General features: G+C 38.2%; 1 protein-coding gene across 1 annotated transcript; it reads right to left on the bottom strand.

Moving 5' to 3' along the window:
• Positions 1 to 4,775: 4,775 nt before the first annotated feature.
• On the bottom strand, positions 4,776 to 12,465 carry LOC121374609 (filaggrin-2-like). The gene is made up of 2 exons (XM_041501714.1): positions 12,460 to 12,465; positions 4,776 to 6,947 (listed from the first exon to the last, which is right to left on the bottom strand). The coding sequence occupies exons 1-2, from the start codon at positions 12,463 to 12,465 to the stop codon at positions 4,776 to 4,778; spliced, it is 2,178 nt and encodes a 725-aa protein (XP_041357648.1).
• Positions 12,466 to 24,529: the final 12,064 nt, after the last annotated feature.

The following is a 24,529-nucleotide window of genomic DNA, read 5'->3' as shown; positions in this document are numbered from 1 at the left end:
TATCTCTCGCAGAAATAGGGAATACTACATGAATGTAAGCTAGATAGATACCATTTATCTTACAATGAGTTGTTTCAAAATATATTTAGCAAGCAAAGGCGAGCTGGAAACCTTGGTAAACAATGACTGAATGAATATTTAACGACACCTCAGCATGAACAATACATTGTCTATCAGTGGCGTAGGCAGGATTTTGTATTGCGGGGGTGGGGGGGGGGGGGCACCCGTGTAGTGGGATATGACACAGGAACCTTTTTAATGTTATTAATAAGCGAAAAGGTAAACATTTCCCGGGATTGGGTGGGGGGGGGGTGGGGGGGGGGGGGGGGGCACGCCACTGTTGTCTATTGGGTGTCAAACAAAAGTACTTTTTAAACAATAAGGTGTAAGATAAATAATATTCAGTGGAAATGAGAGCAGTATTCTTTCCTACACTTCTGACTCTAACTTTGAGATGGAGAAGTTTTCAACAGTAGAAATACTTTTTTTTATTTGACAAACCTTTGGATTTTTATGTTGATGTTGATTATCGATTTATTCGATTATTTACCATGGTTTAACACCCAATAATCGATAATAATTTTCGTGCTGGGTTATAAATAAACATTCATCATTAATTCATTTATTCATTCACCCATTCATTCATTCATTCATTCATTTGTTCATTCATCCATTCATTCATTCATTTCATTTAAAGGGATATAAACTAGATTATAAACACTACGATATATTTTTCACCTAAACCCTAGTTACAACCCGTAAAAATGGACACTAAGTTTGGTTAATTTACAAACCTGTAACAAATTTGGAAACAACAGAGTGAAACAAGAGTCTGTGACGTTGAAATACCCTTAAAAATAGACTGAAACGCGACTACATCTACTACTTCTCAGACGCACGTGCGGGTTTTTTTTAATATTAAAAATGCATTTTGTGGTATTAGAAATATCAGGATGACCAGAAACACTTCGGTTTTACGGAAATGGATAATCTAAACTATAAAATATAAGTAATGTTTGATTCTAGTGATCATAATAGTGAAAACAAATATGCCTTAGTGTTTAAAAACTAGGGTCTGTCCCTTTAACAGTTAACAAAAGATAAAAAAAGGTATATATATATTTTACAGACGGCACAAACATTTAACACAGAGACAAAGCCATTTTTATGACATCACAGACAGATAGATAGTCATAATGTGATAAATGGATAAGCCGCAGTATTTTCCTTCAGTATGAGATTACTTGACAGGGCCGTTCTCCGCGCTTGCTGTCAATAATTATTAAGCTATCTCGACATCACCCGAGCTGAGGGTAGACTGAACGTGCAGTGCCTGCTGTGTAACCATCTCCCATTTAGGCTCATACACTCGGGAGACACACAGATAATCGCACCCTTGAGGTGAGTCAAACTCAGTGTAGAGAACATGGCTACCTATTATTAGTTAATGGATTGTTATATTGTCCCATCGAATTCGTTTTTTAAATTATGTTTCTCACATAATAGTTGGTTCATCAGAAATAATTTTAACTAAATACGGGCACATCAAACCCAGTATAAACTGCCTCCGTTGCACGGTGGTTGAAGGCTGCGACCGGAGGTACTGGGTTCGCATCCCAAAAACAAAAGAAGGGTTAAAAACCCGGGTTGTAAGGCTGGGACCGGAGGTACAGGGTTCGCATCCAAAAACAAAAGGAGGGCTCAAATCCCCGGGTTATACGGCTGGGACCGGAAGTACAGGGTTCGCATCCCAAAAACAAAAGGAGGGCTAAAAACCCGGGTTGTAAGGCTGGGACCGGAGGTACTGGGTTCGCATCCAAAAACAAAAGGAGGGCTAAAAACCCGGGTTGTAAGGCTGGGACCGGAGGTACAGGGTTCGCATCCAAAAACAAAAGGAGGGCTCAAATCCCCGGGTTATACGGCTGGGACCGGAAGTACAGGGTTCGCATCCCAAAAACAAAAGGAGGGCTAAAAACCCGGGTTGTAAGGCTGGGACCGGAGGTACTGGGTTCGCATCCAAAAACAAAAGGAGGGCTAAAAACCCGGGTTGTAAGGCTGGGACCGGAGGTACTGGGTTCGCATCCAAAAACAAAAGGAGGGTTAAAAACCCGGGTTGTAAGGCTGCGACCGGAGGTACTGGGTTCGCATCCAAAAACAAAAGGAGGGCTAAAAACCCGGGTTGTAAGGCTGGGACCGGAGGTACTGGGTTCGCATCCAAAAACAAAAGGAGGGCTAAAAACCCGGGTTGTAAGGCTGGGACCGGAGGTACTGGGTTCGCATCCAAAAACAAAAGGAGGGTTAAAAACCCGGGTTGTAAGGCTGCGACTGGAGGTACAGGGTTCGCATCCAAAAACAAAAGGAGGGTTAAAAACCCGGGTTGTAAGGCTGGGACCGGAGGTACAGGGTTCGCATCCGAAAACAAAAGGAGGGCTCAAATCCCCGGGTTATACGGCTGGGACAGGAAGTACAGGGTTCGCATCCAAAAACAAAAGGAGGGCTAAAAACCTGGGTTGTAAGGCTGGGACCGGAGGTACAGGGTTCGCATCCAAAAACAAAAAGAGGGCTAAAAACCCGGGTTGAATTGTAACAGCCAAATGAATTACTGAATGGATGTTTTTACTACACGCCAGCACAAAACATTCATAGACTATTGGATAAGATTAATGAAATGCCAGCACACTATTCTCTCTCTTACCAATCACTATGAGTAACCAATGACCAAGTCGTTGACAAGGTGACCAGATTGCTGCGGTGTGTGCTTATGAAAAAAGTGCTTGGGCCTTAATAAGCACGACAATACATTAAAACGAATGAACACCACTAGTTTAATAATAATAATAATTATAATAATAATAAATAACAACAACAACAACAACAATAACAATAGCTCCTTTTCATTGTTTAATATCGACAGAATAACATACAAAAATACAAAATACAATGCATAGAATGTACTAAATACGAATGTATATCGACGTTTCATGCACAAATCTACATTCATATTTCTTCATTGTTTCAAACAGCGCTATGCAATTCATGTTTTCAGGGCAGAATTTCCACACTTTACCCTGAACCAAAAATTAAAAGTGGAAATTCATCAACTACAAAGAAGAGATAAAAACAAATGATGCAGATAAATGGTCATTACTAATAAGGTACTGCTCATAAAATGTAGATGTTGTTAGTCCAAAGTTAAAATTGAAAGAAATGAGAAAAAGAAAACGTACTAATCCCAATATGAATTTAAATCTAACATGTGTCATAGTTTAACACAAATAAATCAAAACTGTACCAATTCCCGACATCCGTTAAATATCCGATTAGAAAATGTAATTTATGCAATTAATAAAATTCTGTGTTGATGCAGTCGTTAATTATAAAAATATGTCTCCATCAAGCCGAAAACAATGTCAGAAATTTGCGTTAATAATTTATCAACACGATTAGTAAATATAACACTATATTGCTTAGGATTCGTTCTACTGTGTAAAAAACCCCGGTAATATCACCAATCTCTTCTGGGTGTTGTACTGGCTTACACACTTATCTTAGGTTATAATACAATATATACAACAGGACTCCAGCTGATTCAATGTAAGCCACTGAAGAAGATTGAAGTGAGAAGTTAATGTTTTCTTTTTTAAGGTATTTATCTACTAATAAAATATTTTGAAAGCACATTATTTCGCAAAACGTTCGATGAATATCATTTCGTTACTTGTACGATCCTAAAACGGAGAACAGGAAGATAACTGTTCATTACTACTCTGGTCATGTTGTCGAATTCTTTCTTTCTTTCTTTAGTTAGTTTTTATATAAAGTGCCCCAAGTCGCTGCTATTGAACATTCAGAAGCTAGATATTAACGGTAGAAAATTTAGATGTATCTAATTGCTTTAGAAAATACCAGAAACGAAAGAATACAGACATCCAAAATTAAATTAAATTAAAATAAATAAGCAAATAAAATAAAGAGCCAGTAATAACTACCCCAACTGGTTATGTACCTAAATGACAATTTTCAAGTTTTTGTGTGGTTTTTTACTGACCTAATGATACCGAGCTATAGTGTGAAATAGTCTAAGTCATGTGCATAATTTTAATTATTATATCTAGTGGAAAACAACATAGAATATGTAGAATGTTGTAATCGTGCAGGATCTACAGAACATTAAAGCCTGGTTTCCATAAAATATGTAATGAACTCAAACCGACGCAAATACTACGACAGATTTACAAAGCTGGACAGGTTTTCAATTTGCGTATATCTGTATTGGTCGACGACCTGTCACATAGTTTATGAAAACCAGCATTTCAGTGTATGATTTTCTACTGTGTAATTAATACTTAATGCTAAAGCTATTGACAAATATATGTGACGGCCTTTTAGAAAATAATATGTTTAATAGAGATTTGAAAAAAAAAGAACAATAAAGTACTTTGATTTAATATTTGTTGCTGTTGTATACTCGACTTTGTTGGCGTATTCCACTGCTAGCGAAAAATCTATACGATGAATTTCCGAAAAGAATATGTTTGATAGATTTTTTAAAAACAAAACAAAATTAATACCACTGTATACTGCTCTTCGTTGACCTAGGATTCTAGTTGGTACTTCTTAATATAAAGTTTTAGAAAGAAAACAAACTTATAGAAGTACGTATGCTAGATAATTTATATCTGATATATAATATGCATTTTCTAAAGAGATTTGTTTTTTATTTCGTCTTTACACTGCATATTAGTACACTTTTTGCATTATATTTCATAATAATGTTAATATGAACCAGATCTGTAACCAGAATTTCCTTGGAATCCACCACGGTTGTTGAATCCATGACCAACAACTCTAGAAGCAAATCCTCTCGGGCCAAATCCATTGGGAGCAAATCCTCTGGAAGCAATTCCTCTGGAAGCAAATCCATTGTGAGCAATTCCTCTGGAAGCAAATCCATTGGGAGCAACTCCTCTGGAAACAAATCCACTGGGAGCAACTCCTCTGGAAGCAAATACATTGGGAGCAACTCCTCTGGAAGCAATTCCTCTGGAAGCAAATCCATTGGGAGCAAATCCTCTGGAAACAAATCCACTGGGAGCAAATCCTCTGGAAGCAAATCCATTGGGAGCAACTCCTCGGGAAGCACCACCATGAGCTACTCTGTGAGCGTGAATCTGGGAGCCGGCAATGCCGTTGTTGTAGCCATTGTGCCTGCCACTGTAGTGGTGCTGAGCGAGGTCCGCCAGACCGTGCTTACTGGCCGCGTGCTTGTGCACAGACGCATGGTGGTTATCCCTGGCGTTGTTGTGGTTGAAGCGGCGCGCCGCCGAGTTGTGGTTGGCGTGGTAGTAGCCGTTCCTGCCCGCCTTTCCAGCCTGGGCCTGTCTGTAGTTGGTGTGCCTGTAGGCGTTCCTGGCGTGGTTCTGGGCAACCTTATCGTTCTGATGGGCGCTGGCCGCGTGACTACCGTGGTTGAAGCTTCGGTGAGCGCTCTTGGCCGCGGCATTCTGCCCGTGCGCCTGACCGCCGAAGCGATCGTTGTACTTGTTCCTGTTGTACAGCAGTCGCTCGTAATTGTTGCCGCCGGTGTTGCTGGAGTGATGGAACTTCTTATACAGCTTGTGGTTACTGGCCTTGTCGTGGTACACCCTCTTCAGGTTATTGGCGACGTGTTGGTCCTGGTACAGGTTGTGGTTGGCACCCGTGTTTCCGTGATGAGATCTGGCAGCTGCGTTCTTGTAGTTGAAACCATTCCGTGCGGCCGCACTGGCGGCGCCGGCATGGTGGTAGCCTTTGTTGTGGGCGGCACCGGCGCCGGTCTCGTGTTGTCTCTTGCCGTGGTCGTTGTGGTACCTCAGCTCATTGTAGGCTCCAGCCCCTTTGTTTCTGAGATGGTCGGCCTGTTTGTGGCCGTACCTGCCTGCTCTGTGGTTGGCGTGCTTGGCTGCGGTGTCGAACCTGGAAGCGGCACCGCCGTGTCCGGCAACGCCATTTCTGACTCCGCCATTATAGCCCTGTCGTTGCCCGAAACCGCCATTCTGACGGTGTCCATATTGAACGCCGTTTGGTGCGGCACTCTTGGCAGCGGATTTTCTCCCGAAAGCAGCGTTGTGTGCTGCAAAATCGTCGTATTTGTTGGCGTGAGAATCGTGGGCCTGGTCGTAGTATTTGCTGCTGCCGGCGTTGCGGCCATACTTAGAGTCGTGGGCGGCTTTGGCCCCGTCGTATTTGGAATGGTGAGCGGCGTCGGCGCCATACTTCGCGTCGTTGTAGTGTTTGTTGGCAGCGCCATGTCCATATTTGCTGTTCCTATTAGCGTAGGCGTTGTTGGACTTGTAGTTGCTGTGAGCGTGGTCGCCAAGGAGACGGTTGGCTTTGTCGTGGTGATCCCTGTAGTCGTCCAGGCTGTGCTGGTCGCTGTGGTCGTTGATAACGTATACGCCGTCATCGTTGGCGTGCTTGTTGTACTTCTTGTCGAAGCCGTAGTGAACGTTGTCGCCGTAGACGTCCCCCTTCTTGTAATAATCTTGCCTGTTGTATTTGGAGCTGGCGGCGGATTTGGCACCGTTGTCCTTGTGGTTGAACGCCGCCCGATCTTTACCGTGGTAACCAGCGAAGTTGTTGTGGGCTGCGGCATTGTGGGCGTGGTCGCCGACCCGGGCAGCTTTTTGAGCATAGTGACTGGCGGCACCGTTAGCGTTGTTGTTGTGGTGGTGTGTCCTCTGAGCGTATTGCCCCGATCGATCGGCGTAACGGGCACCGTCGGCGCGGTAGCCACTTGCAGCGCCGGCGTAGCGTCCGAAAACACGTTTACCAGCGTGTGTTCCGAAGACGGCCTTGCCGTGGTTGGTGTAACGTTGTCCTACAGCTCCTTGGCCGTACCCTTGCTTTTTGACGTAGCCTCCAATTACAACGGCTACATAAAGGCATACAACAGCAGCGAAAAGACCCTGGAAAGTAGTAAAGTAAGTTGTAAAAGCAATAACAGAAAAGACAAATATTAAACAAAATGTCTTCTTTTTTTACCTTCATTGAAATTTCCATGGCTTGAAGTTTTATTTGGATTTGAAAGCATTTATTGTCACTTTTTAAATTTACTTTTCAAATCTATAATAAATAAATAAATAAATAAGTGCTACAAGAAATCGGACACATTTCCCAAACAAGTAGTAAATCAAAATTTACAAAACCTTTTGGTATTTTGGCTTTCCCACAGTACGCTTGTCAATTTTTTTTAATTTTTTTTAAGTATACTTTTATTTTTTAATTGTTTTGAGGTGGGTATGTTGTTTGCTTTTGCTTTTGAATTGGTTTTGAGGGGGGAGGGTGTTTGTGAATTATTATTATTATTTTTTTTTTTGTGGCTTTCTGTTTATTTTGGCTTGTTTGTTTTTATCTGTTGGGTTGTCTTTTTGTTTTTGTTGTGGTTTTTGGTTGTTTGTTAGTTTTATTTAGTTCTTTTTTGTTTTATTGTATATTGTTGTTTTGTTTTGTGTTTTCGTTTCTTTGTTTATTGCTTTTGTGGGTTTTTGTTGTTGTTGTTGTTGTGGGGTTTTTCTTGTTGTTGTTGTTTTGGTTTGGTTTCTTGGGACGATAAACAATGAAATATGTCCGGGGGAAATTGGGTCTATCTAGTCTGCGGAACTAATTGAAATATGTAAATGTGGACATCGTGACCGCAAATGTAGAAATTATCATTAGTCCAATACAATATCATAATTAAACCGCTCAAGACTTTAATTACAAAAATAACGATATTTGTTTTGTTTAGTTGGTTTTTAAAAAGAGAAAAAGATAAAGAACAACAATTAAATTATATAATGCACATAATATTGATGGTTTTTGCCATATTTAACATAACTTAGATGTAGTAAAATTTTTAAAAATGAATGTGGTTATGACACTTTAAATGGAAATGATATACCCGGAGATATATAAACGTGTCCAAGGTCATTATTTTACAAATATATTATTTTCATTTTTTTAAATTTCGCATCCGAATTCATGTATAAATGTTTTATTTCCACCTCATGTATTTTTTATGAAATATGTTAAACACATTTTGACAACTGTATCAATCTAGTTTGAATAATCCAGACTATTAAATGTCGTGCAAGTCACACCATCCTGCAGGGTATGACAAATGTTTTAAAACGTCACTAGCCACAGGGGTAATGGGTTTGTAAATTCCACTAGCCCACCAAAATAAAGCACTAGCCCAAATTTCTGATTAATTAAAACACACGTTATAATAAGGCTAAAAAAACAAGGAACCCAACCCTATAGTACCTGTACTATATACTCACAGAAAAGGGTTCCAATGCATGTATTGCACAAGTTATATGTTTAGCGATAACCAAGGGGTGTGTGTGTGTGTGAGGGGATCAAATCATTTATAAGAAATTAGTTTGGGTCATTTGTAAACATTATGATACGATTGTCACTATTTTTCAAATTTCAACCATTTACAAACATTACAGTTGGTTTGAGACCATTTTATTTGGTTCATAGGAAAAATAATTACAGCGGGTATGTATTACTACACATTTGTATTACATCATTATCGGAAAAAAGAAAGAAAGCAAAAAGTGTTTTATTTAATGACGCATTTTAGCTATATGGCGTTGGACATATAGCTAAATATATCAGATACAATGCGACAGGAAGCCTGGTGCCACCAGTCAACGGCGTTGGCTACTTGTTTCGATTATCAGCAAGGGATCTCTTCTATTCATCATCTCACAGACATAATAGTATATACCACGGATTTGTTACACCAGATGATGAATACTGGCTGAAATGAGAAATAGCCCGAATAGGCCCCACCAATAATGTGAATCGATCCTAGACCGACCGCGCATCAGGCGAATATTTTACCACTGCGCAACGTCCCACCCCTTATCACTGATATAAGGCATATTTGATTGTACACCAAATGTTTAATTTTCCCCTTAAAGTATCGGGAGTAACAAGATTAAAACCAAATTTATTAAAACAAATTTTATCTGAGAACCAACCACATGATTCTGACAGAACAGTACAGAACAGAACTTTATTTCACTCAAAGCCATCATTAGGTGGCATCAGAGGAGTACATTATATACATTATATATACATATACACGCATACGTTAAGTGACAAGTGTTTATAACAAACAAATAAGTAAGATTAAACTATATAAAATGGGTTTTCAGGAGGTAAAGTGGTTATTTATAATATTAATAAGTTCACAAAACTTTTTAAGGATGCTGACACGTTTACAGTTAAACAGTTCTCTAAATTTAATTACATTTGGTCTAATAACATAGTATGACTTTTTCGTTCCTTGTTAAATTTATCACAAATAAAAATATAATGAAACTCCCGATATCACCTATATTACATAATGTACATGTTCTATCTTCTTTTGGAACATTGGACCACCTGCCCTTTTCAATTGGTAAGACATGATTAGATATACGGAATCGGAGAAAAGTAGTATAATTTTTCCTGTTAAGTATATTAAAGTAACTTTTAAATTCAATTTTCTCTTTAAAAAGCAGGTATGTAGAACACTTCCCTGATTCAGTAATACTGTTGTGCCAGTTCTGAGTATATTGGTCTTCTAGTCGTAGCTTAATGGTTCGTTTTAGATATGGAACAGATATAAAATGCTGTGCGTCCCATACATTATTATAACCGAGTCTGTAAAATATATCTTGTATATGTACAATCCATTTATATTCTGTGCCATATTGAATAAAGTCATAAAACATTAGTTTGTAAACGCACAAGGATAATTTTGTACTTCTACCTGTTAAAAGTCTAGCCCAAAAACAAACCATTCTGAAAAATACAATCAGGTAAAGGGGTTTTCTTCCAAATTCACCATATAACATATTTATAGGAGTATTCTTTCGAACTGGAGCTAGATACTTTAAAAATTGAATATGAAGTTTTTCTACGTTGTCGAGATTGGCAAAACCCCGCATCTCGCACCCATACGACAGAATTGGTACAACAACTGAGTCGAACAATTGGATTCGGTATTCTGTAGACAAATAATATTCATTACATTTTCTTAAAATATAAAACATAGTTTTCTGAGCCTGTTCAAATAAGGTTTTCTGACATAAGTTAAATTTATTTGTTTTATGAAGCCAAATGCCAAGATATTTATATACGTCAACATTTTCAAGCTGAACGTCGTTTATAAACCATTTACTTCTATAGTCCTTTTTGTTTCCACCGAATATCACCACATTTAGTTTTTGTTATGTTGATTTCAAGTTTCCGAGTTTTGCAATAGTCCTTGTATGCGTTTAATAGTTGTTGAAGATCTGCAGATTCTGTTGCTAGTAGGGCGGTATCATCAGCATACATTAGGCCCGTACGCAGGGTGGTGCGAGGGGTGCGTACGTACCCCCCCCCCCCCCCCAATAGTCTGCCGAGGTCCGTCCGTGGATGTGTAAAAAAAATAAAAATAGTCCGACGATGTGAACTGAGGCAAAGAAACATTTCAAATTTACTTCCCAGAATGCAGGTAAATGCATCTCCTGCATTCTAGATTAAAAAAAACCCCGGGGGTGCATGCCCCCGCAACCCCCTAGCAACTCCGGCCCTTTGGGCCGTCGATTACGCACCCCCCACCCCATATAAATTTCTGCGTACGGGCCTGTACATCATAATTAGTAAGTTAAGACCAAGATCAGAGTATATATCTATGTCATACGCAGTAACTGACACACCGTCACACTTAGCTGCTTTCAAAAAGTCCTCCAAGTCATTTAAATATAAAGAAAATAAATGTGGAGACAAATTTTCGCCTTGTCTAACGCCAATCTTGCATTGAACATTTTTTGATAAGTAACCATCTTTTTTAACACAGGATTTTATGTTATTATACATATTGTGAATTATTCTAAAAAGGTTTCCATCTATATTATTATTTAACAATTTGGACCACAATCCCACTCTCCAGATTTTGTCGAAAGCTTTTTTTAAGTCAATAAACACACAGTAGAGCTTATTCTTTCTTCTTTTTAGTAGTTCTATAATACCATTAATGGAACATATATGATCAATGGTAGAGTATCCTTTCCTAAATCCTGCTTGAGCCTCAGTAAGGATATTGTTTTGTTCAATGTACACAGTCAATATTATTTAAAATATTTGTAAATAACTTGTTTAAACAATACGGGTCAGCTGAGGTCAAAGAGTCATGCAGCCAATCAGCGACATGCTCGTTGTGCCGTGTTGAACAGAGGTTCGGGATGGTGCTCCCGTGTTTATTGTTAGAAACCAGCTGCGTATCAATAATTAAATATACTGAACTCCATTGAAAACGCACCGCATAATTTTCAGTTGTTATCGCTATCGCATGTGTGATATTGCTATAAAAACATACAACAAGTCTATCACTTATATACAATGCTGGGGTTAATTGTTACCTACCAGAATACACTCATGTATTTCGATTAATATATAATATTGTACGCTCATATCGTTTGAGGGTGCGACGTAGCCGAGTGGAACAGTGCTCGCTCGATGCGCAGTCGGTCTGGGATCGATCCCCGTCGGTGGACCCATTGGGCTATTTCTCGTTCTAGCCAGTGCACCGCCGACTGGTATATCAAAGACCGTGGTATGTACTACCCTGTCTGTGGGATGGTGCATATAAAAGATCCCTTGCTGCTAATCGAAAAGAGTAGCCCACGAAGTGGCGACAGCGGGTTTCCTCTCTCATTATCTGTGTGGTCCTTAACCATATTTTTGACGCCATATAACCGTAAATAAAATGTGTTGAGTGCGTCGTTGAATAAAACATTTCTTTCTTATATCGTTTTTACACCTACAAATATGACGGACGTGTTTCCAGCGTTATCATGTAGCATGTTGCTTGCTGTTTTGCGCGTGTGTTTGCAGAAATGGTTCCGTGAAATGATATAACATTTGAGAATTATTGTTTTACTACCTTACATCAAACAATGAATACATAACACATAAAACAATTACAGTTGTAGATAAGTTTAACTGCATAAAATAAAATGTAGAAGTTAAAATGCCATGGCCAATCATTCGTAATTCAGAAGAATATGCATAGTTATTATAAATATAAAATCAAGTTTGAAGTAAAAAGAATACCAGTAATCAACATAAATATACTTGTTACGCGAATTATGATTTAAGTATTCAGATATATATATATATATATATTTCGGTACACCAGGTAAGTAAATATACAAAACAAAAAAAAACCCTCAAGAAATGGAACATGTTAAAATGTATATTAATATAATTCCACTAACGTTTTCAGTTCCAATGAAGGTGTTCAGGTCCACTTTAACACCTTTGTAGGAACTAAAATCGTTTGTGGAATTATATTAATATACATAACGTTAACACTTCCATTTCTCGATTGTTTTCACATGTATACTTGTAAAGATATATGAAATGAATATCTTTTTTTCCTTAAACACTTACCCTCATATTTGCAGACCGATCAAATTTCTACAACCTCAACAACGACAGTTGAGGAGGCGATGGCACAAATTGGTCGATCACGGCGTCTTTTAAAACATCGTGGTCACACCGTCTTTTAAAGACTTCGCGGTCAAGCCAATAAAGTTTACAGCAGTTTCAATAATGAAGCTTTAAATTTTCTTATTTCAATATCTTCACTATAAAACGAAGCCCTATAGCGACCTACACGAATAAAACTAATATACAGCACCTGAATACGAATCCGACGGAATTTTTATATCTCATTATGCTAAAAAAGCGTCATAACTTTAATCCGTGAGTCAAGTGGAAAAGTTAAAAGAAATATAATGTTTGGAATAAATTTTGGAAATGAATATTTAGATATGTTATATTTGTAGAAAAAAAAAAACATTAAACGTAAGAACACCAATTTGTACTACTTCAGAAAGCAGATGTCGGGGGATTTTTTTTTTTTTATGATGATGATGATTACGTTGATGATGAGGATGATGATGATGATGGCGATGATGAGGATGGTGATGATGAGGATTATTATTATTACGCTGCTGCTGCTGCTGCTGCTGATGATGATGTAGCACTGTCCTTTCATTTCTACATGCTATTCATCCAACAAACCAATGGAACATGATTCTTTTTATGGGCTCTTTCCGGGTTATGGTTTTATAAACTACCTTATTGTTGGGGTTTTTTCATTTTATTTTGAACACGCTGTAATGTTGACTCATCTGTACATCAGATTTAAAGTTTGCTATGTTAGCATATTTGTGTACAAATATTGCATTTACGTTACAGACTAGGATCAGTTTAAAGGATTCGGGGTTTGTTGGTGCTTTTTACGAAGACAGTTTTGCCTGGTTACAATACAATCATGAACAAACGAGACAGGGAGCGGGGCAACTGCCCCCCTACCCCCCCCCCCCCCCTTTCTGGAGCAAAACCTCATATTCGGAAAAAAAATTGCTGACCTTAGACCTTTTTACTATGTATTTCCATTATTCTACCATCAAAATTAGTTGTAATTCAAGTAAAAATACGTAATGATTCGTTTGCAACTCTATATAGCTGTTTTGTGGTAATGCTAATATGAGTAAATGTTGTTATCCAGATTTGGACATTTTCGTTTAATTCAGGCAAAAACCAGCCTGACACCTACAAAAATGAGAGCCCGTACGCCTATGAGTACAATGTTATACTGAATCGTTCTTACTGCTCTTGAAACCCAGTAAGTGGAAGCCCAACATGGCTGTCAAATTTTCAATAAAATGTATGGTGAATTTGGCAGCTACGTTGATTTTTTCACATCTGATATTTGTGATTTATAACTAGGTTACCGTCATGACCAAACATTTATTTCCAGTCTAATATTATTTTGCCATAAATCCAAAACGAACCACATTTAAAAATGCGACCTCAGAGTTTCATGTGTTTGTCGGTGTTCAGAGGCGGATCTGGGGTGGGGGGCAGGGGCCCGCCCCCCCTAAATTTTATGACAGTTATAATTTTATTATATATTAATAAATTTTTTTTTTTTACGATCCCCTCCAAACCTCCCCCAAAATTCCAATGGCATTCCGCCTCATATCATTGCCCCCCCCCCCCTCAACCATAATGGATTTTCCGGATCCGCCACTGGTGTTCGTTACATTATGTCACTTGTCAGTTGTCTTAGTAGTTGTCTTAGTAGTTGGAAGCAAATTGGAAGAATCGCCAACACTGTGCCAGTCTGGATGGTGTACTATATGGTAGGGCGCTTATTGTTGTGTGGTGGATGCTAGGATCAATCGCCCTCGTTGGCTATTTTTCCCCGTTTGATTCAGAAGCCCACAACTGGTTCATCAAAGTCCGTGGAATGTACTGTCCTGTCAATCGTGATATGTTTGGAAGGATTATCATTTGTGACAATACGGATTTCTTCCCTCCTACTTTCTCGTTTTCTCTCTCTCTCTCTCTCTCTCTCTCTCTCTCTCTCTCTCTCTCTCTCTCTCTCTCTCTCTCTCTCTCTCTCTCTCTCTCTCTCTCTCTCTCTCTCTCTCTCTCTCTCTCTCTCTCTCTCTCTCTCTCTCTCTCAAAATTAACTTCCATCTTCAGAATGAAATTCCAGTCATTGATACAGGACTTGCACATTAAAAACCGTCTCCTTTTGATATCATATCAAAGGTGTAATAAAATTACCAATCATTTTAGGCTAACCTGAAAAACCAGGCGCCAATGTTTTTTTCATTGCTTTTTATCACTCATGGTCTCGATGACAAAGTCCTGTATTGTATGTTTGTCATTAATGTTTATCCCATTCATGATCATAAATAATGTACTGGAATATTATAACCAACTTTATATGTATTTTGTCTTCGTTATTATTATTTTTGTATTTGTTTGGGTGGTGTGCTGTTGGTTTGGAGCGGGAGTCTTTTTTTAATTTATTTATTTATTTATTTTATTTTAAATTAAATTAATTTATTTTATTTTTTGGTGGTGCATATTAGTATTTATAGTAATCATATGGCGTGAAATTCTACCCTGTAAAAGTTAGTGTTTTGTTTAACGATACCACTAGAGAACATTGATTAATTAATCATAGTCTACTGGATGTCAAACATTTGGTCATTGTGACACAATGTCATCAGAGGAAAGCTGCTACATGTTTTCATTAGCAGCAAGGGATCTTTTGTGTTTCCCCTGCGTGTGCTGTAACCTCATCGTGGTGCAGGGGTGTAATATTCTCGTTGAGAATGGCCAATACAGCACAAAATTGACGTTTTGAGTAGAATTCAGTATCCGTAACATTCTGTGATATTTGTGTTTTTGCACAGTTCTTTACACTGTTTTTGTTTGTCTTGAATTTGTATATTGATGTTGATCATCACTTTATTTATTTGCATTACCATAGTTTGACACCCAATAGCCAATGTATTTTTCGTGCTGGGGTGTCGTTAAACATTCATTCATTCATTCTTTTGTGTTCACTTTCATACAGACAGGACAGCATATACCACGACCTTTGATATACCACTTTTGGGGCACTGGTAGGGACAAGAAAAAATATACAATCTGAGAATTGGTTCACCGAGAGGATTCGATATTTCGACCCAAGCACCCCAGTCGAGCGCTCTACCGACTGTGCTAGACCCTTCCCCTGATGGACTGTATATGTGGTGTCATAGTTTCGGATTTAAGGAATAAAGGGATGTTTTATTTAACGACACCCTCAGCACACTATAATTAAGTTTCTCTTCCAGATTAGCAGCAACTGATGTCTATTATATGCAACATCCCACAGACATAATAGTAGATACCACGGCGTCTGTAACACCAGTCGAGGTGCATCGACTGGAACGAGAAATATCTTAATTGGGCCAACAGACGTGGATCGATCATAGACTGACAGCGCATCAGGCGAACGCTTTACCGCTGGGCTACGTCCCGCCCCCAACCTAAGTGAATGTCATATCTCATATGTCATATGTCATTTAATATATGTGGCTATAGGCCTCAATTGATGCTCTTCTCTAGTTTCTTAGATCGGTATTAAAGCATTCGCGTGATGAGCATTGGGTCTGGGATCGATCCTCGTCGGTGGGCCCATTAAGCTATATATCGTTCCACCCAGAGCATCATGATCATGACTGGTATATTAAAGGTCATGGTATGTACTGTGTTGTATGTGTGTTGGTGGATATAAAAAATATCTTGCTACTAATTAAAACAAATGTAGCTGGTTTCGTGTATAAGACTATATGTCAAAATTACCAAATGTTTGATATCCAATAGCCGATGACCAATAAATCAATGTTCTCTAGTGGTGTCGTTAAACAAAATATGTTTAGACCATATGCAGCTGATGAAAACGTCAGTCGCGTGTGCAGACAGGGTGTTTCGGGGGTCGAACCGCCACCACCCCCAACTCAAAACGAGTTTTCCCCCCTTGAGATTATGACCCGAATGAATGTCACTCACTCCTGTCTAGACAACACCTACATCATTTTATGCACGTGCACCTTCTCCGTTGCTACATACATAATATGATTTGTTGTGTCTTGACTTGACATTTCAGCATATATCTGAACAACAAAACCATTATCCGACGTCATTGGAGTAGCTCTCGTTCCAGCCAGTGCACCATGACTGGTATATCTAAGGCCATGGTATGTACTCCCTGTCTGTGTGTGTGTGTGTGTATGTGGGGGGGGGGGGTGGTGCATATAAAAGATCCCTTGCTGCTAATCGAAAAGAGTAGCCCATAAAGTGGCGACAGCGGGTTTCCTCTCTCAATATCTATGTGGTCTTTAACCATATGTCTGACGCCATATAACCGTAAATAAAATGTGTTGAGTGCGTCGTAAACTAAAACATTTCATTCATTGAAGTAGCGGTTAAGCCATCGAACTTAAGGTTGATAGGTACATGGTTCGCATCTTGGCACCGGGTCTTACCCAGAGCGAGTTTTAACGACTCGATGGTTAAGTGTAATAGTATATTCCATGTCACTAAATTAAAGTCCATTCTTATATGATGTAAATATTTTAAGTCACTGGTACTCACAGAATTTTCAAGGAAACCGCGTATTATATATGATGTTGTATATTATGGTATATCATTAATACGTTGTTTGAAGGGATTAGGGACGTAGCCCAGTGGTAAAGAGCTCGCTTTATGCACGGTCGGTTTGGGATCGATCCCCTTCGGTGGGTCCATTGGGCTATTTTTCGTTCCAGCCAGTGCACCACGACTAGTATATCAAAAGCCGTGGTATGTGCTATCCTATATGTGAGATGGTGCATATAAAAATCCCTTGCTACTAATGAAAAAAAATGTAGCAGGTTTCTTCTCTAAGACAATAAATGTCAAAATTACCAGATGTTTGATATCCAAAAGCCGATAATTAATAACACAATGTACTCTAGTGGTGTCGTTGAACAAAACAAACTTCTTTGTTGTGTAAAGGGAGATATGTGGTTTATGAAATGAATTAGTCTTGAGTTGGAGAAAATTACTTTTATTTTGTAAAATTTTATTACATGGGAAACATGACGTGTACTAATTTGGATTCATTTTAGACATATTTATTTATTTTTAAACTGTTTTGTCTGTTTGATGTTGTTTGTTTGTTTGTTGTTTTTTGTTGCTTTTCCATGTCAAAGAAATATGATACACCTTAAAAATTAATATTTATTTATTTACATTTTATTGCCACTTCGGATCAAATCGATTGGCACTTAAATGTCCTACATGGTCGACTGACCTACAAAGTAACCTAATAATGTTTGACCAGATAATATATAAATTTGGATTGTCTTCAAAACTACTGGTCAACCAGCTATATGTGCATAATAACGTCGCACCCGCATTTTATTTTAAAGTGTTTGTATCTCCAATCCTGCCGACGACAGACAGGCGTACGGGCTCTCATTATTGTAGGGGGGTTTGAGTGTGTGTGTGTGGGGGGGGGGGGGGGGGGGGGGGGGAGGGAGACTGGCTTTCTCCGATTTAAACAAAAATGCCAGGAATCTGGATAACTACATTTATTCATATTGGTATAGCTGAGATTCCTTTTGTCCGGTTGCGTTTGCGGCTCCGTTTGCGGTGCGGTGCGGTGCGGTTTATCAAGCCAGCTTGTTCCAGGTGAGAGTGATTCCATTAGTGCGGTCCGTTTGCGTTTAGTTATCCGAAACCGCATGCGCTTATTTCAATCGCGGTTGCGTTTACAATACGTTTTGAGTGAATCCGTTTGACGACAAAGTTTATACAGCGTTTATACAGCCTTTTGGTGCTAATCTACACGTGTGGGAAAATTACACATGGGATTCCCCTAAAATTACCGCACGGCCAAACGGATGAATCGCCCCACGGAGCGATTGAAATAAGCGCATGCGGTTTCGGATAACTAAACGCAAACGGACCGCACTAATGGAATCACAAGCTGGCTTAATTAAACCGCACCGCACCGCAAACGGAGCCGCAAACGCAACCGGACAAAAGGAATCTCAGCTTTACTGCCAAACAGTTATATAGGATTGTATACGAATCACTACACATTTTTACATGGATTACAACTAAAACTATGGTTAGAATCGTGGAAATACATTGTAAAAATGTTTCAGGTTAGCTAATTTTGCCCGAATATCTCTATCGTTTTTGCCCGAATTTGACGATTTTCTCCAGCACAGGGAGCAGGGGGCAGTTACCCCCCACCCGCCCCCTCTACGCTCGTGACGACAGACAACGGATTATTGCTGTATATATATATATAGTCCGTTTGCGTGAACAGGGAACCTATTAATTGCCATGCAACTCTATAATGAATAGTTGAAATTCATATTAAAACATTAAGATTAAAACCCAACTCAAATTAATCTATATAATTTGATGGACATTTTTTGAGAACCGTTTTTATTTACACATACATTTTCTGATTTCAGTAAAATATGTTTGTGTTTTTAGTTGGTATGGGAATAAAACAACTTTTAATATAAGATTTAACATTATTTATTATAAATGTATATGCTAATTCATCGGCTCCCTTTTCACACAAACGAATTAGAGTATTGACTCCCGCGCCACCTTTATAACCTATCAGGCGTGTTTCCAGGGGTGGGGTTGCTGAGGTGCTGAGATCTTGAGGCGCGCATTTCAATTGTGTTTCCTTCCGTTAAGTAACGAAAATTGCCGGACACGTTATCATGAAAACATTCCTTTTATTTGTCATGACGTCAACAATGCGTTGACGTTATTTAATATGGTTATTGATGCCAAAGCGATGTTACGTACAATCTTTTGAATATAGTTTAACTTAAGTTATGTCCGAGAAGAATCGCTGTATGACATTTATAAACAGATTTATTTTTAAATGCAAGGTAGCGGTGCATGAATCTAATATTATCTTCTACAAATGTTGAGTGGACATATCCGTAGAGGTAAGTGATTAGTCCTAATTGTTTGCTGGATTGTTTGCTTATCGGAGACATTGAAATTGGAGGCGGAGGTGCGTAAGCTTTGTCACAGCCAGGAGTTTACACGACGTTTTGTATCCCATGTCATTTTAAATGTTAGACATATATTAAAAAAATTAAATGTTACTATCAATACACAATGAACTGTTCTGCATTGCGTGCTTTTCGGGAGCGGGACGTAACCCAGTGGTAAACCGCTCGCTTGATATGCGGTCGGTCAAAGGCCGTGGTATGTGCTATCCTGTCTGCGGGATGGTGCATAGAAAAGATCCCTTGCTGCATTTGGAAACATGTACGTGTCAGAATTACCAAATGTTTGACATCCAATAGCCGATGATTAAGTAATCAATGAGCTCTAATGGTGTCGTTAAACAAAACACACTTTAAACAAACTTTTTGCATACTTTTCCAGCTATTCAGATGAACTATTTTAATCACCTGATATAAGGTAGTTGGAAAATAATATGTGATTGAAGAATGAATGAATGAATGAATGAATGAATGAATGAATATTTAACGACACCCCAGCACGAAAAATACATTTGCTATTGGGTGTCAAACTATGGTAATGGGGTGATTGAAGAGGGCCATGATCACCTGTGCCTCCAACCTCGATTACGCCAATGCATATTAATAAGTCCATACAATAAGTCTTAATAATTCAGTCAGTTACATTCAGTTCAGTTTAATTCAGTTTAGTATATCAATTTGACCATAACAACTGCCGTCGAGTGACGGCAACTGTGGATCGAAGGAAAGGGTGTTAGAAGTGCGGCCTGCCCCCGTTCCCAAAAATTCGAAATGCCCCGAAAAATAGAATGTTAGGCAGTCATTGTTTGGGTTTGATTTTTACAATGGTCTTCTTGATATTTCTGTGTAATATAACCGTTATAGATCTATAATAATTGTTAGTGTACTTTTGAATACTGTAAGTGCAACTTTTAAGCGTTGCGTGCCCTCCCTGACAAAACCCCCGCATCGGCTGCTGCTTGTTGTGACAATATAAAACCAATTGCAAAATGATTGAAGTGTGGCTTTACATATATAACATTTTTTGCAGATTTGTTGCAGTTAAATGCATTTATGCACACGGCAATAACTGTCCTAATGTTAGATGCGAAACACAACGCCTGGTTTGGAAAGTTTTGCGATTTTGTAAAATAATGCCCGTTGACAACTTGTCACAAGGTGACATAAAATAGCCTTAAAGGCGTTGTCAAATTGTTTAATATTTACAGATTAAAAAACCCACAAAAAACCTGAGTCTCGTTTATTCAATTTTGAATATAACAAGCTGTTGATGGAGTAATTTGTTAACATTGAAATATGTTGAATAAAACTTCCAGTCGTGTTTGGTTTCATTTGGTTCGGCCTCTGGAAATGATCTTGTAAAGTATTGGATGAAATTAAACATTTCTAGCTTAAACATATGCAGATACATATGATGTTAATATAAAATTATATAATATGTTATCAGCAGTTTTTTCATATGCAGTTAATATACATGTGTCTTTGTGAAAATGATGATGAATTGGCGTTAATAAATTATTTGAATTGTTTCTTAAAATTGTAACTGTGTTATTTGTTTGGACTAGTATGTGGTGAAGCTGCAAAATATATGCAACTTTTCATTTCTAGCTTTAAAAAAAAAGAACGGTGTAACTAATGGGTAACGATTTTTTTTTTTTTAAATACATGTATCCTGGACCTATCAAATTCCTTCCCATTAACAGGAAAACGCTACTTCGCATGTTCAGTCCAACAACCCGATAAATTTAACGGCATCATTGTTTTACCTGGTCCAATACAAAGTTAAATGATAATTAAAAAAATAATTACTTACCTTTTTTGTCAACAAATGTAAAATTCCCACCAGGAAGTTAATACATGTATAATTTTTTTTAACATCATCGAAATCCGTCCCATGTGAACGTCAGAAACGTGGAATGTATGGAAGACCACATCCAGCATAAAATTGAGGGAACAACAACATAGCAGATTGTCAACGAAGCAAATGTAAATGAATTATGAGCATATATAGCCCTACATGGTTTTGGTGAACATTGGTTGTCGACTAGCACCATTGTGTTCGAGATTGGAAAGTTCCCCTTGCTTTTGTATTCTCTAGAGTTTGGTTTTGAATTTGATTTTTTTTTTACATGCTTTGTAAACAGTAATGCCACGCTTAACAGCTTTTCCAGTAGACAATAAATATTCATAAATATAGGAAAAGTATTTTCTTGTGCTAACAACTTTTATAAGTGGCTAAAAAAAGATTAAAAAAAAGCTTTCTTCTACAAACATTAAAAATCTACTAATGTTGAAATTCAATAACAATTGTGGATCTGACACAAACATCCGTCCATACATCACCCCCCACTTTAAGAGTGACAGTCATGTGACTTGTAACCAAATATAGACAAAATTCATGCAGAAACAGTCATTATCCATATGTCAAATCTGGTCTCTTCGTTTATAAAGGTTTTAATATATTATATTATAACCTTTGGATATGGTTCCTGTATGCAATAATAGAATTACCGGCACTGTACAAGGGAGATTTTTAAATACCTTTTTCCACCCTCATTTTCTATTTTGATCGATCGAAGCTAGGTTAGTTGATACATATGCAGTAGTATTAAAGTGTGTGCTTGTGCAGTGTGATTATAAAGAGTGCGGAAGTGATTTGGGACGGAATTCGAATGGGGACTAAATTTGATATGTGAAATAAATGCATTGTTGCCAACCAAAATTATATCTATTTTAAATTGGATCACAATTTGATGAAATTTTTAAAGAATATTTTGATTATACTGTCAACGAAACCATTTTTGACCTTATACTGCAATATGGAAGTTGTGGAGTTTAGTGGGGTTTTTTTCCAAATAATAAAATTAAAAATAAATAAGAAAATAATGATATACGTTGGCAGCTTTGCTAAATACACTAAAATGACGAAATTTTGTATGAGAATATTTATGTTTCTGTTTTATATTTTATATATATGCACTATATACTGAAATGTAATGCATTGATTGTAATATGGACCGGAGACCTAAACTACTTTGAATAAAACAACTGATTGATTGATTGATATACAGGTGGTGAAATAATATGATGCTTTCGGTTTTGCTGCGAAAGGTCAATCAAATTATTTTGGTAGTTTTATAATGTTTCATTTCTGACAGAAAATGTATTCGAATTTGAATGTCTGTGCGTCTTTGTAATGTCGTTTGTAAAGTATGAACTGTGTGGAAGCACCTGCAGGTTCTCATCTTCTGTGTTTCGCATTCGTAGATCCGGTTGGGCAAAACGAATCCCAGTGGTTTTAGCGCTCGCCTGATGCTTGGCCGGTCCGGGATCGTTTCCCGTTGGTGGGCCCATTGGGCTATTTCTTGTTCAACGACAAGTATACCAAATGCCGTAGTATGTGCTATCCTGTCTATGGGATGTTTCACATACTGTTTAAAATTACCAAATGTTTTACATACAATAGGCGATGATTAATTAATCAATGTGATCTAGTGGTGTCGTTAAACAAAACGAACTTTATCACTGTGTTAGATCGTGGTGCGTCGAGTCGCAGGATCGATCACTTTCAATGGAATGTTGTTGGGTTTTTTGTATTTGTATTTCGGATTTTTGTTGGATTGTTTTACTGTCACATGACTGGTATACATCAAAAGCCGTGGTATGTACTGTCCTGTGTATAGAACGTTCCTATAAAATATTCCATGCTTCTTTCACAATCAGAGTAACCTATGTGGCGGCGGCAACTGATTTCCTTCCCTTTCTTTCGACAGTGCTGAAATAACCATGTTAGACACAACAATAGCCGAAGGTTAAAAATATGCCGAGGTGTCGCTAAACAAATATTATTTTGCTTTCATTTCTCATACTTAAACCAAATAAGGCTATATGCCAGACACATTACTGTGATTACACAATCTTACAGTGTGTCAAACACGCATTCTGTATCTTTCCTAGTGTTGTTTTGCTTTTATCATAGTTTGACACCCAATAGCCGATGTATTTTTCGTGCTGGGGTGTCGTTAAACATTCATTCATTCTTTCCTAGTGACCTATGGCACTTTCGGTTAAATATGCTGAAAAAAAAAAAAAAAAAAAAAAAACCTCGAGAAAAGAAAAGTTTTTTTCCTTTGTAATGTGTTGACGTTGTGGCATGTTCTTAATCTTAATGATTTAAGCAACAATTTAGAGGAACACGATGTTAAGTATCGTTACGACACAATGTGCAATGGACCCTAGCCGACCGCGCAATAAGGTACTTTTCAAACATGCAACCGGCCTCGGTGGTGTCGTGGTTAGGCCATCGGTCAACAGGCTGGTAGGTACTGGGTTCGGATCCCAGTCGAGGCATGGAATTTTTAATCCAGATACCGACTCCAAACCCTGAGTGAGTCCTCCGCAAGGCTCAATGGGTAGGTGTAAACCACTTGCACCGACCAGTGATCCATAACTGGTTCAACAAAGTCCATGGTTTGTGCTATCCTGCCTGTGGGAAGAGAAAATAAAAGATCCCTTGCTGCTAATGGGAAAGAGTAGCCCATGAAGTGGTGACAGCGGGTTTCCTCACAAAATCTGTGTGGTCCTTAACCATATGTCTGACGCCATATAACCGTAAATAAAATGTGTTGAGTTCGTCGTTAAATAAAACATTTCTTTCTTTCTTTTCAAACATGCAAGACTGTGTCGTGCATCAGAGGTCGAATTTTACTGAAACACTGTTTAGAAGTCATCTATGATCAAAGCTTCCTAAACTAATATGACACCAGTAAATAATTTTTAAGAAATCTAGTGGCGCTTAATTAATTTTTTTGAGTATATTTTAATGATTCAAACCACTTTCTAACTTCTTGATAAGTTTATTTCAAATACTGTTTCAGCAGGGTGATGGCACTGTGTTGAAATCAAAATCACATTACAGTCAAACCTGTCTTAAGCGGCCACACAAGAGAGTAGATAAAAGTGGCCGCTTAAGACAGGTGGCCGCTGATTACAGGTTGCCACATATAGTCGTTAAAACATATGTTATTGTTTCTTGTCTTATCGTCATTACTGCTAATTAATGGATGTGTGCT

Source organism: Gigantopelta aegis, chromosome 6, assembly GCF_016097555.1.
Source record: "Gigantopelta aegis isolate Gae_Host chromosome 6, Gae_host_genome, whole genome shotgun sequence".
In the NCBI taxonomy this organism is placed as follows: domain Eukaryota; kingdom Metazoa; phylum Mollusca; class Gastropoda; order Neomphalida; family Peltospiridae; genus Gigantopelta; species Gigantopelta aegis.
Note: the sequence above shows the minus strand (reverse complement) of the source record. Positions and strands in the feature narration are given on the sequence as shown.